The following is a 12,305-nucleotide window of genomic DNA, read 5'->3' as shown; positions in this document are numbered from 1 at the left end:
GGTGATCTCCTTCCCTTTCCTAACAAGGTTGGTTCTTTCTTCCTCCCTCTCTTTGCAAATATTCAACCCCAAGAATATCTCTGCAACTTTTACCCTAGTGGAGAAACACTTCGCTCTCCTATTTCCAGACAGGGGATTTTCCCATCCAGGAAACTGGCTATTTACAACCATCTTCCCGCACTTTAATTTTCTATTATGTCCTCTGAATATGTCAATGCCTTCCCAGTAAATATTTTGATGTGCGCTCTTGCAGGCGCTGCTGTGGAGGCTGAATGGGACAGCTGGCTCCCTGTATTAGGAAATTCCAGATGTGGTTTAAAACCAGCAGGCTCATCTGTGCGGATGCCTGACTAGGAAGGATCTTCTAGTTGCCTCTGGGAATAGTCATGAACCATCTAGCTCTCCACTTTGGCTAGGATGTCTCATCAAGAACTTCAGAGCCATTCTGGTGGGGTGGGGAGGGCGGTGTCTGTGCATTTAGATCCCTTACTGAGCCAATGAAAGGAAGGAGTGCTATGCCACACTGGCAGGGACCTTCCTTTGGGCGACTTTCAGGACCTTGGTCAGCTCTATAAAGATTTAGACACAGGACTACGGATGTGGAGGGAAAGAATTCAACATTTAAAATTGAACCAGGCTAAACAGTGGTCCAGAACATTCCCCCAGAAGGTCAGAGTTCAACTCCTCCCCTCCTCCCTTGCTGCCAACCAGATAGAAGGGTACTCACTCTTCTTGGAAGCTGAGCTCATGGTCTCTTGGAGTCCCAACCATGGGGGCAGAGAGCTGCTCCATGGTGGTCCTGGGCTGCAGGGTCTCAGGCAAGCCCTGAACCCTCTTCCAGATTTCATGGCAAGTCTTGTCTAGGCTGTCTTGGGGTGTGTCCTGGTGGATCCAGACATATCTGGGGAATGGCCCCAGGGCGGAAGGACGTTTGGCCACCAGGGCCGAAGAAGAAGGGAGTCCATTCCCACTGGCCATCCTTCTTTCTTTCTGGAAGCCCCTCTGTCCACCCAGGGCTGGAAGACAGAGGGACCATCCACCGCCCCTCATTCACCAGAAAGGGAGCTGAGGACGGGGCCTGGGAACAGCAGGTCAGTTCTGTCTGGCCGTTCCTCCAGCCAAGCCGTTATATTCAAAGGCCTTTGGTTTGTGTGGGGCTGGTGGACGGAGGGTGGCCTTCTTTGGGGCTTGTTTTGGCTTGTTTTGATTTGCTCTCCCCTGACTTTGGCCCTCCTCCCCCTCCCCCTTAGAAGAAAATATTTAAAAGTCAACAAAAACCAGTAGCTTAGTAACCGTGGAATCCCTCGGAGCTCAGGAACCAGGTGCCTGGGCGGGCAGAATGACATCTGGGAACAGCTGGAGGGGGAGGATGGGCTCTCCCCGCAAAAGCTGGCAGGCCCCCGTGGCGACACCCCGTGATTCTCTGTGGTGCCTGGGGCTCAGCCCATTCTTGCCCAGCAAGCCATACAGAAGGCGGGGTCGAGGGCCTGGCACCATGCTAGGCTCCCTGTGAGCAGGAGCCCACCATGGAGGCTCTGGAGCTTGGACTTTCCTGGGACACCCCCAGCCCCACCCCCCCTGAGCACACGGAGGACTAAGGGCCCCCGCCCAGTCTTAGGGCCTGGCTTTTGTTCTCCCTGCTGCCCGCTTCGGTCCCTGTCCCCCAAGGCTGCGTGGCTGTTGCGCCTTCTGGGGAAACAATCTCCAACTTGCCACCGGGTGGGCCACCCTACTTGCCTAAGACCCACCGCCCCCCCCCCCAGAAGACACCCGCCCCTCCCCCGCGCGGGGCTGAGATGGGCACCCTGCGGGTCCCAACCCTTAAAAGGGCGCTGGTGGGCCAGGCGGGGCAGTTTGTCTGCCAATGGCTCCCAGCCCCTTGCCGTCCGTCGAGCTCTGGAGTTCTTTCTGTAGGTTCAAACGCAAACGGCTCCGTGCGCGTGCGCGGGCCGGCGCAGGGGCGGTGGGGGTGGGGGGGGGGTTGGGGGGATGGGGGGCACAGACAGCTGGACCTCCCAGGGACTGAGGCAGCATCCTGTCCCTCCACACTCGCCTGCTCGGGCCTGCCAGGGCCCTGCCCTTAGGTCTGCCAGGTTTTATTCCTAACCGCTTTTCTGGAAGGAGCTCTGACTTTGTGCCAAGAACTGGGCCCATGTTCAATCCTATTCAGGCTCGTGAAAGGAGGACCAACTTCTCAAACCGTCCTGCACGATGGGAGGAAACTCGAGTTTCAAAGTCACAAAGGGGTTATTCCAAGGTCCACTAGGCGGTGGGAGACTGAGATTCAAACCCCAGGACTCTAGGACTAGATCCCTGTCCTTGGCCTCTAGGCTGACCCTAGCTCTGAAGCTTGAACTCGGGGTCTTGTACTCTCATGTTGCTTTTTTTGCTCGACTGGAACTATTGCATGAGCCACAGCTCAATTTCCTGTGTTTTTTTTTTTTTTCTGGTTAATTGGAGATAAGAATCTCATGGACTTTTCTGCTTGGGCTAGCTTCAAACCCTGATCCTTACATCTCCACTTCCTGAGTAGCTAGGATCACAAGCATGAGTCACAAAGCCTGCCTGCCCAGTGGCTCCATTAGTTCTTCACTGATGATAGGTACCTGTTGCTCATTTAAACTGAGAGCTGACACAATACCTTTGCCCCAGCTGCCTGACCCCTAAGCCAGCAGTTGCTCCCCACCCTGGGAAGGACTTCCAAAAGGCAGAGAAAGAAGGGAAAAGAGTGGAGGCAGACAGGAGAAGATGGCAGCCTGGAGAAGTCTGCAGGGTTGATACTGCCTTGTATTCTAGTTGTGTGAACCTGGCATCTGCTTTTCCATCCCCCAAGACCCATGTGGCCCATTCTTCTGTGCCAGGTGAGTTGCTGGGCACTGGAAAAGCAAGAGGCTGAGCAAAATGGGTCCAGCCCTTGCTCTTAAGCAGTCATATTCCAATGGAGGAGGACAAATAGCTAACCAGTAAGGCGAGAAGCTATAATTATGGATGAAATAAAGGCTCTGGTAGAAAATACCTAACAAAGCTAAGCAATGGAGAGGGAAGGACAGGCACCATTAGATGGTGGTCTAGGAAGGACACTTGAGATGGATTGGAAGGATGACAGAAAACTCTCTTCTGAAAAATGATGATAACATTTCTGGCACTCAGTAGGCACTCAATAAATATTTGTTGGATGGACGGATAGTATACTGTATATACAGTGTCTGGCATGCAGTAGGTGCCTAATACACAGTCTTGCTCTTTACAGATGGGCTGAGTTCCTGGAAATGTTGACTCTGAGTTTTGAAATCTGAGCTTCATCCTCCTTTCATTTTCATTATAAAATTGGAATTGTGCTCCTTTGGGGAAAATTCTGAGGACCTAGACTGAATAAAATTATAGTTAAGAATGTAGAAAAACCTTTTAAGATAGTGTATTTAAAGGAAAAGTGATCATTTCTGATGAAATATTAATAGTTCTGAAAATGTCACTCTGTGTTTGTGCTGCTTGGCATTTGGTTGGCTAACACCCATGCTTAACGCAGAGTGCCAACAACCCTGCATTGCCTAGGCCACAGGATTCAGGAAAGCCAGCCCTCCCCCTCTTTCTTTCTCTCTGTACCTTATCAGGAAACCATGCAGGAGGGACTAAATCAGAAAGGACTGGAATAAAGGGAAATACAGCAGGGATAAGGAGAAAGGATGGAAGCATTTTTTTAAGTACACAGAGAAGTGTACTTATTCTGCATAAACATTACTGCTTAGAAACTATACAAAGTTACATCCAGTGTGGCAGCCACTAGCCACATAGTACTGTTTGAAGTTGAATTTTACTTGTTTGTGTGTGTGTATGTGCCAGTACTGGGGCTTGAACTCAGGACCTGAGCTCTGTTCCTTAACTCTTCTGCTCAAGGCTGGAGCTCTCCTACAGCTCCATTTCTAGCCTTTTGGTTGTTAACTGGGGGTATGAACCTCATGATGTCCCTACCCAGGCTAGCTTTGACCATCCATCTTCAGATTTCAGTTTCTGGAGTAGCTAGGATTACAGATGTGAGCTACCAGCACCTGGCATTAGAAGTGTATTTTAACATTAAAAATTCAAGTCTTTACCTATACCAGCCACATGGTGCGTTAGAGTCCAATGTGCCTAATACTTATCATTTTGGACAGCATAGAGAACATTTCTATTATTGCAAAATACATGGTCTCTAGAATCAGGCAACCTGGGTTCAAATTCAGATTTCAATAGTTATTATGTACCTTGTATTTTTTCCCCAGGTCTGCCATAACAAAGTACCACAGATCATGGGTTAAAACATAGATGATTATTTCCTCACATGTCTGGAAGCTAGAGGCTCAAGATGAAGGTGCTGGCAGGATGGGTTTCATTCTGAGGACCCTCTACCTGGTGTATAGATGACTCTCTTGTCCCTTTGTCTTCACAGGGTCTCTCCTAGTGTATGTCGTTGTTATAATCTTATCTCCAAAGAACACTAGTTATATTGAATTAGGGCCCATCTCTTTAAAAGCCTTACTTCCAAATGCTGCCTCATTCTGAGGGCCAGAGTTGGGACTTCAACATATGAATGAATTCTGCAACCCATAAAACACTTGGTTTCCTCATCTGTAAAATAGCATGATGATAAAGAATGCTAAAGAATGCTGACTTTGTAGAACTGTCCTAGTTGTTCTATTAGTAATTGCTTAACACATAGTAATTGTTAGAATAACACCTGGCCCAGCAGAAGCACATAACCCTGCAGTATATTGGTTTGCTTGTTGATTGCGTTGAAACGCCTGCCAGTTTCTGAGCCAGAACTTTTGTTGGGGATGGGGGGAGAAGGGGGAGGGGAGACAACTGGGGAGATTGTTCCTTTCCAAGCTACTTTTTTTCTTTTTTCTTTTTTTTGTCAGGAATGGTGTGGGGCTTGAACTCAGGACCTGGGCACTGTCCCTGAGCTCTTTTGCTCAAGGATAGCGCTCTACCACTTTGAGCCACGGCTCCACTTTTGGTTTTTTGAGTGGTTAATTGGAGATAAGAGTCTCACAGGGATTTTTCTGTTCAGGCTGGCTTGGAACCACTATCCTCAGATCTCAGCGTCCTGAGTAGCTAGGATTCCAGGCATAGGCCACCAGTGCCCAGCAGCTAGGCTGGTTTTGAGCATCTCTCTTGGACCACACTGTGTAAAGAATAGGGACCAGAGATGAATCAAGTCCACTAGCCTAGACAGAGACACAGCTTCATGAAGATTTCGCATTAACGTTACTGCTTAGAAACTAAGAAGTTACATTTAATATGGTAGCTACGAGCCACCATGTGGTGTTTTAATTTTAATTAAAACAGAACAGGTGTAGGACAGACGAGTTTATTCCAGTCTCCTTTCAACATGCATGAAGTTACATTCATGTTGCACCGTAATCTATGCACTCAGAACTACTGGATAGAGTCACAAAGAAGAGAGGCTTGACTTGGTCTTTGCTTTTTTTTTTTTTTTAGAGCCTGAAGTGTAGCGGTTAATAGCCACAGATGGTATTTTATCTAAGAATTATTTTTAGCTTGAAAGGGTTCTTAAATTCCCCCTCACTACCCACCCATATAACCCTGGGCGGGTTGTTCAACTTCTTTATGCTTCAGTTGGCTTTTCTACCAAACAGAGATAATAAAATACTGACCTCGTAGAGTTGTTTTGTGACAATTGAGATAATGCATGTAAAGAGCTTGGAAGGTAGTCTGGCACTTACTATGTTGACTATCATTGTGGAGGATTCTGGGTTTTTCCCCCTCCTTTTCTGTATGGAACCAGGAAAGCCTCAGAGGAAGTGACACTTCCTACCAATCTTACAGAAGACTTTATCATCTGCCTCCTATCCTTGCCACAAATAGAGACAGGTTAGAAAATCTGGCAAAGTAGGCATACCCTGGACTCTAAGAATCTTTTTTTTATTTTAAGTGGTAGTGGCTATTGTATTTTTATTGATTGATTGATTGATTTTTGTCAGTTGTAGAGCCTGAACTCTGGGCCTGGGCACTGTCCCTCAGCTCTTCAGCTCAAGGCTAGCACTCTACCATTTAAGCCACAGCACCACTTCCAGCTTTTTTCTGCTTATGTGGTGCTGAGGAATTGAACCCAGGGTCTTATGCATGCAAGGCAAGCACTCTACCACTGAGCCACCTTCCCAGCCCCTGGACTCTAAGAATCTTAATTAGGCTGAGTATGATGTTGGTGCATACATGTAATCCCAGCACTAGAGAGGTGAAAGCAGATGATCATGGTTTTGAGGCCAGCCTGAGCTACATAATGAGTTTTTAAACCATCCTGGGCCCACAGAGGGATCCTGTGTCAACTTCCCTCTCTCCTCAAGAACACATCTTAATAAAAGGTTGGGGGGGGGCAGTTACCTTAGGGTAAAATTCTTCGCTAGCATGAGCAAGGCCTTTGTTTGGATTCCTAGCACTGAAGACAAAGATTCCAGAGAATAAGCTTTCAGGAAGCTGGGTGATAGACTGAGACTTTAAACTCAGCCTGGATTACATGCTGAAACCCTGTCTCAAAAACAAGCAAGCTAGGAGCTGGTGGCTCATATCTGTAATCCTAACCACACAGGAGGCTGAGATCTGAGGACTGTGGTTCAAAACCAGTAGGGCAGGAAAGTCTGAGATTCTTTTTTTTTGGGGGGGGGTCCGGTCATGGGGCCTGAACTCTGGGCCTGGGCGCTGTCCCTCAGCTCTTCAGCTCAAGGCTAGCGCTCTACCACTTGAACCACAGTGCCACTTCCGGCATTTTTCTTTTTGCTTATGTGGTGCTGAGGAATCGAACCCAGGGCCTCAGGCATGCAAGGCAAGCGCTCTACTACTGAGCCACCTTCCCAGTCCCAAGTCTCAGAGATTCTTATCTCCAATTAATCACAGTAAAAAACAGAAGTGGTGCTGTGATTCAAGTGGTAAAGTGTTAACCTTGAGTAAAAGGAGCTCAGGGACAGCACCTAGGTCCAGAGTTCAAACCTTAGGAACAGCAAAAATATAAATAACAATATAAATAAATAAACACAAAAATAGAAATCCATATAGGCCTCAAACTGGCTTACTCTACAGGCTTTATTTCTCATCTGAATGCATTTTGTTCATTTCACCCATCTCTCACAATAAATGGAACTTTTCAGCTAGAAAAGAAAATTATGAGGATTTTGGCTATTTTGTTTTGAAAGCTTTTGGCTGTAATTTATTTAACTTATGATCAGTTATGACTGCCCACCAAACTTGGTGCCTACCAGGGAAATTTTATGCAATGAGAAAATTCCAACCTACAAATTGTGATCAAATGTAATGAAATTTTTATGACTACTAAATTCTACAGTTAATGAAGTTGACATAATGTTACACTTTGCATTTAATTAAATATTTACTGATTTCAGTGTTGTAGTTTTCTTTCTTTGTATGGTGGGGCTACTAATGGAAATATTCATATCTCAACATTTTTGTAGACCTGGAAAAAAAATAGAGAAGATTCTTGCTTTTATTCCTAGGATGAATTGTTTGCCTAATGGCTCAGGCTGCCCAGAGGCTGGGCAAATTAGATTAAATCTCAGGCAAATTTTTCTTTTCTTTTCTTTCCTCCTCTTCCATTTTTCTTTTATTTCCTCCTGTTCCTCCTCTTCCTTCCTCTTCTTCCTTCTCTTCCTCCTCTCCTTCTTTTAGTGATGATACTGGGCCTTATGCTTCCCCTTGGCTTTTTCACTCAAGACTGGTGCCATACCTCTTGAGCCACACTCCCACTTCCTGCTTGTTGCTGGAGATAAGACTCACAGACTTTTGTGCTGGGGTTGGCTTTGAGCCATGATCTCAGCCTCTTAAGTAGCTAGGACTATAGCACCCAGCTCAGGTAAACATCTTAAGGAACAAGCAATGAGAAGTGGAGGAAGAGGAAGTTACGCCATGTTTACGGGACTGGGTTCCCTAGATGTTGTCTTAGCAACAGGGCTGCAGAAAAGCTAACCATCTCCAAGGTTTTGAAAAGGAGCTTCCAGTGTTCTAGAAGCAAAGCTATGTCTCAGTGACATCTCTCTCCTAGCAATATCATCAGCAATATCTTGCCATTTCTGGGTGTGGGGTTAGCTCTTGTTATTGTCTCTTTCCTTGCCCACATAGGAGAGTTCTCAATCCAGTGCCTGGCTCATGATGTCCTCTCAATGAAAGAACCATTATCAGCTGTTATTATTATAGCAACCTTATAATGTAAAACTGGCTGCCTAAGAGTTCTCCACCTAAAGCTGGGGAAAAGGGAGACCATAGTTAACAGGGGAAAAGAAGATGGCTTGCAGAGGTACCCCAGGAAGGCAGTAACAAACCCAGAATTTAGTTGACCCATCCCCTTATGCTTTGATCATTCTGTCAGATCCTAGTTATAATAGGTATTCCAGGGATTCCTGGAAAGGCCTTTTATGGGGTCCTTGTCAACTAGAAGCTTGGTATTTTGTCCTGCCTTCCTTGAGTTCCATGCTGAGCCTCTGGTCATCAAGATGCATGTGTTTAAAACCTCAACTAGCTTACTGCTGAGTTGATTTGAGGCAGCTTTCAGATTAAAAAGTACAAAATATGGCACTGAAGAATAAAGCTAGAATAGACTGCCTCTAAAAAAAGGCAGAAAGAGTTGCTACTTTCGGGGACCTGAATTGGTCAGACTGCATGGAGGTAATAAGGTAATAAAACTGGGTATCCTTATTTGTCAGCTAAAGCAAAAATGGAAACACGTCGGGTGGCAGAGTTTTTATTTTCTGACAGCAGAAAATACACATCTTCATCTGCAGAGACAAAATGTTTCCTGGAAATAACCCCAAGCATGAATTTATCATGAGTCCTTGTATAAAGGACACTGAATGACATAGTGGGCCATATATTCAATTCTGTTTTCATAAAAGACAGAAATGCCATTAAGTTGGTCAGTTTCTCACATCGGGGTTCTCTGAAGACAGAGAGCATAACGTTAAATCATAACTCAGTGAGGGCATTTCTTCAAGGAACTCAAAGAATGAAGTTGAGAGGAGAGATACCTTTGAGTCCCTTCCACAAACATTACTGACAAACTACTGAAGCATGCATTCAATCAGTCACCCATTCATTTCTCTATCCATCCACCCATCCATTCATCCATCCATCCACCAATTCATCTGTCCACCCATCTATCCACTGTTCATTCACTCACCTACCTAATTCATCTGTCCCTCTGTCCATCTATCCAGCAGAGATTACTTGGAAGAACTGATGCTATGTTGAATTTTGAAGGAAAAGTAGTAAAAGCTCAGACACAGGAAGAGGAGGAGAGCATTCCAGGCAGAGAAATTCATACCTTTGAGGAAAGGGTGAAAGAAAGCATGATTCCTTGCAGGAGTATGAGAGCCTCAGATTGTCAGGAGGAGGAAAACTTCAGTCTGGCCAGAAAGCAAGGCTCTTGTAGGGAGGCTCTTGTAGGGAAGGTCAAGTGGGAGCTCTGGATTTCACTCTGTAGGCCACGCAGACAATCCTCGGAAGGCAGAGGAGCACTGTGAAGTCAGGTTGGTGCTTTAAAAAGGTAATTGGTATCAAAGAAGACACCCACCTCTGTTCTGGAACTTGGGGTCACTGCTTAGGATCTGAGAGTGTTAGGGCCTGAAAGCTGAGTGGGAGGGGAGTATAGGGTGTACCCTAAAGTTTCTGGCTCAATAACCTGGATAGATGTGGAAACCATTTCCTGATGAGATGAGGAAATGAGCAGAGACTAGATGGGATGGATTGCTCCATTCTGAACAGGCTGAAAGGGAGGGAGGGCCTTGTAGATCACCCAGGAATAGAGATGGCCGGGCACAATACAGAAAGTGGGGACTTGGGAGGCACAGTAAGGTTTTGGCTGCCTTAGGAGCTGTCAGTCGACTAGGTGAGAGGGAATGAGAGAGCTGACAATTACAGAGCCTGGAGAGCCATAGAACAGAGAGGTAGGTTGCTCCCTTGTGCCCTTTCTCTTTGCCCTGGGATCCTGGGCTGCTGCAGATTCCTCATGTTATACCTTCTCTCACCCATCGGCCTACTTTGCTTTCTTTCTGGAAAGTGCTACTTCTCACCTGCCTCTCTCCCTGTAGCCTAAGCTGCTTGTTTTCATCACACCCTGTAGCTCTTTTAGCATAATGAATTGTGCTTTGCCATTTAACTCTTCTCAATCAACCATCAACTTTCTCCCAGGTCAAGGTCCACTGGTAATGTCTTATTTTTTAATATTAGTCTTCTCAGCATCAAATGTTTGTGGACTGAAGAGTTAATGAATGACTACACAGAGTATCATGGGAAAAATGAGGAAAGATGTATAAGGGCATTGCTAGCCGCTACAGCAACCTTCCAGTACCTCAACGCTAACACTGCCAATGGGAATTTCTCATATACTGGTCCTGTGCTGTTTGTGATTTGGTAGGTGACTTTCCTGCGGGGGGAGACTTGGAGACCCAGGCTACTTCTGTCTTGTGGTTCTGCTAGCCATAATTTCTTGGTATCCAGTTCACTCGTTTCCATTTCTGGCTAGGACCTTGTATCAGATTATACCCAACTGCGTAGGTGGCTGGGAGAGGTAGTTCTGGGTAGGCATTCACTTCTCAATGACAGCTCAGCATTATTGAATAACTCTTTGAGGTGGAGGGAGCTTCCACCTATGCAATGGATAATGTATAGCAGTAATTCTAGTCTCTGTTTCCAGATGTCCCCAGGGAGGCAAAAATCATCCTCAATTGAGGATCTCTGGTCTATCCCATATAGGAAACATTGGTATTTGCGATATCCGTTGGCTTTCAGGCTGAAAGGGCCACCTAACTCTGCAAGGAGTGTGTGCGGGGGAGAGTTTAGAGAAGGCTACCTAAGAGGGTGACAATCAGAGAGACAGAGAGAGAGAGAGAGAGAGAGAGAGAGAGAGAGAGAGAGAGAGAGAGAGAGAGAGAGAGAGAGAGAAGGGGGAGAGAATAGTAGCATAGGCAGAAGGAACCATAGGAAGATACATACCATAGCCAACTGAAGAAACTTCTGGGAGAGATAATGGCCTCAGATGGCCTTTCTTGTAGTTTATGGTCTTGGCACACAGAAGAAAAGATTGTCCTGTCTGGTTACTGGTGTGAGGTCTGTCCCTTTCCTCGTTTCTCTTGCAGCAAGGTTTTTGTACTGGAAGAGTGGCACTGGCTGTGGCCCTTGTCCACTTTCCTTTCTGGTTCTGGAAGTCTACAGGCTTACCTTGGTGTCCTGGTTTGTTCATCCATGAATTGCTCTGTCATCTGTCCTTGGGAAGAAAATCACTGTCATCACTACAGTGATGACCTCATCATTGGAAACCCTGAGCTTGGGCTGATTATACAATTTGAAATCCTCACTTCCAACTAAGATTCCAGGCTTTCCTTCTAAGCCCCTCCCAGGAGCTCTAGCCCTTCTCTGCAGTCTAGTTTGCCCCCAGCATCTGTCTTTACCATCACAGGGCTGAAGAAACCCATTTGTGTGCTCTCTTTCTCTCTCAGCTTCAGACGGTTCTTTGATTTTCTTCTTGGGTCAGAATGAAAATTTCAGGGCATTGAATCTACAGTCCTTACTTGAATCAGGCTGAATTCTCCAGAGCATCAGGCTTTATTTTCTTTCTAAAACAAACTCTGATCTTATCTAGATATTAGGCTTATCTTGGCAAGTCACTACACTGCATTGGACTTTTTTTTTTTTTTTTGCAATGTGATATTGTGAAGAGACCTCGACCCATGGCTGCCTATTATTGTTCATCTCTAGAAGGGAAGAGGAAGGCAGGGAGCTGGCTCTGGGGGTTGGGCTAGAGACATATTCTCCTAGGCTGTACTGGGGGAACATTAGGGGGTCATGAACCTCTTTAACTCTTGCTTCTCTATTCACCTGAAGCCGTTCCCAGGGTCACCAGATCTGCCTTTGCCCACATCACTTAAGACTGTTGGAGTTCATACTACTAAAAGTAGCCTCCCAAGTGGCTATTCTTTTTTTTTCTTTTGCTACTGCTACTCTTCCTTTCCATTTTCCATAAAGAAGCCATACTGCACCACTTGGCTCCATTGCCTAGGAAAGAAAAAAAAATATATATATTTTTGCTTGTCATGGGGCTGGAACTCTGGACCTGGGCACTGTCCCTCAGCTCTTCAGCTCAAGGCTAGTGCTCTACCACTGAGCCACGGCACCACTTCTGATTTTCTGGTGGTTAATTGGAGATAAGTCTCATGGAACCTTGATCTTCAGATCTCAGCCTCCTGGGTAGCTAGGATTACAGGTGTGAGCCACCAACACCCAGCTAGAAAATATAATGCCCAACA

At 46.0% G+C, this 12,305-nt stretch overlaps 1 protein-coding gene across 1 annotated transcript in view; it reads right to left on the bottom strand.

The window, feature by feature from the left end:
- The window catches only part of CUNH1orf94 (chromosome unknown C1orf94 homolog), a 35,232-nt gene extending 33,494 nt beyond the window's left edge, over nucleotides 1–1,738 (bottom strand). The window contains exon 1 of the mRNA XM_070008754.1: nucleotides 728–1,738. Within this exon, the coding sequence (XP_069864855.1) occupies nucleotides 728–1,050 (323 nt within the window). The 5' untranslated portion in view covers nucleotides 1,051–1,738. The remainder of the gene's footprint in view (nucleotides 1–727) is intronic.
- Nucleotides 1,739–12,305: the final 10,567 nt, after the last annotated feature.

The sequence above is a fragment of the Dipodomys merriami genome, unplaced genomic scaffold (assembly GCF_024711535.1).
Source record: "Dipodomys merriami isolate MVZ:Mamm:240054 unplaced genomic scaffold, mDipMer1.0.p SCAF_71, whole genome shotgun sequence".
NCBI classification, from domain to species: Eukaryota; Metazoa; Chordata; class Mammalia; order Rodentia; family Heteromyidae; genus Dipodomys; species Dipodomys merriami.
The sequence above is the reverse complement of the archived record's forward strand: the minus strand, read 5'-3'. Positions and strand labels throughout refer to the sequence as shown.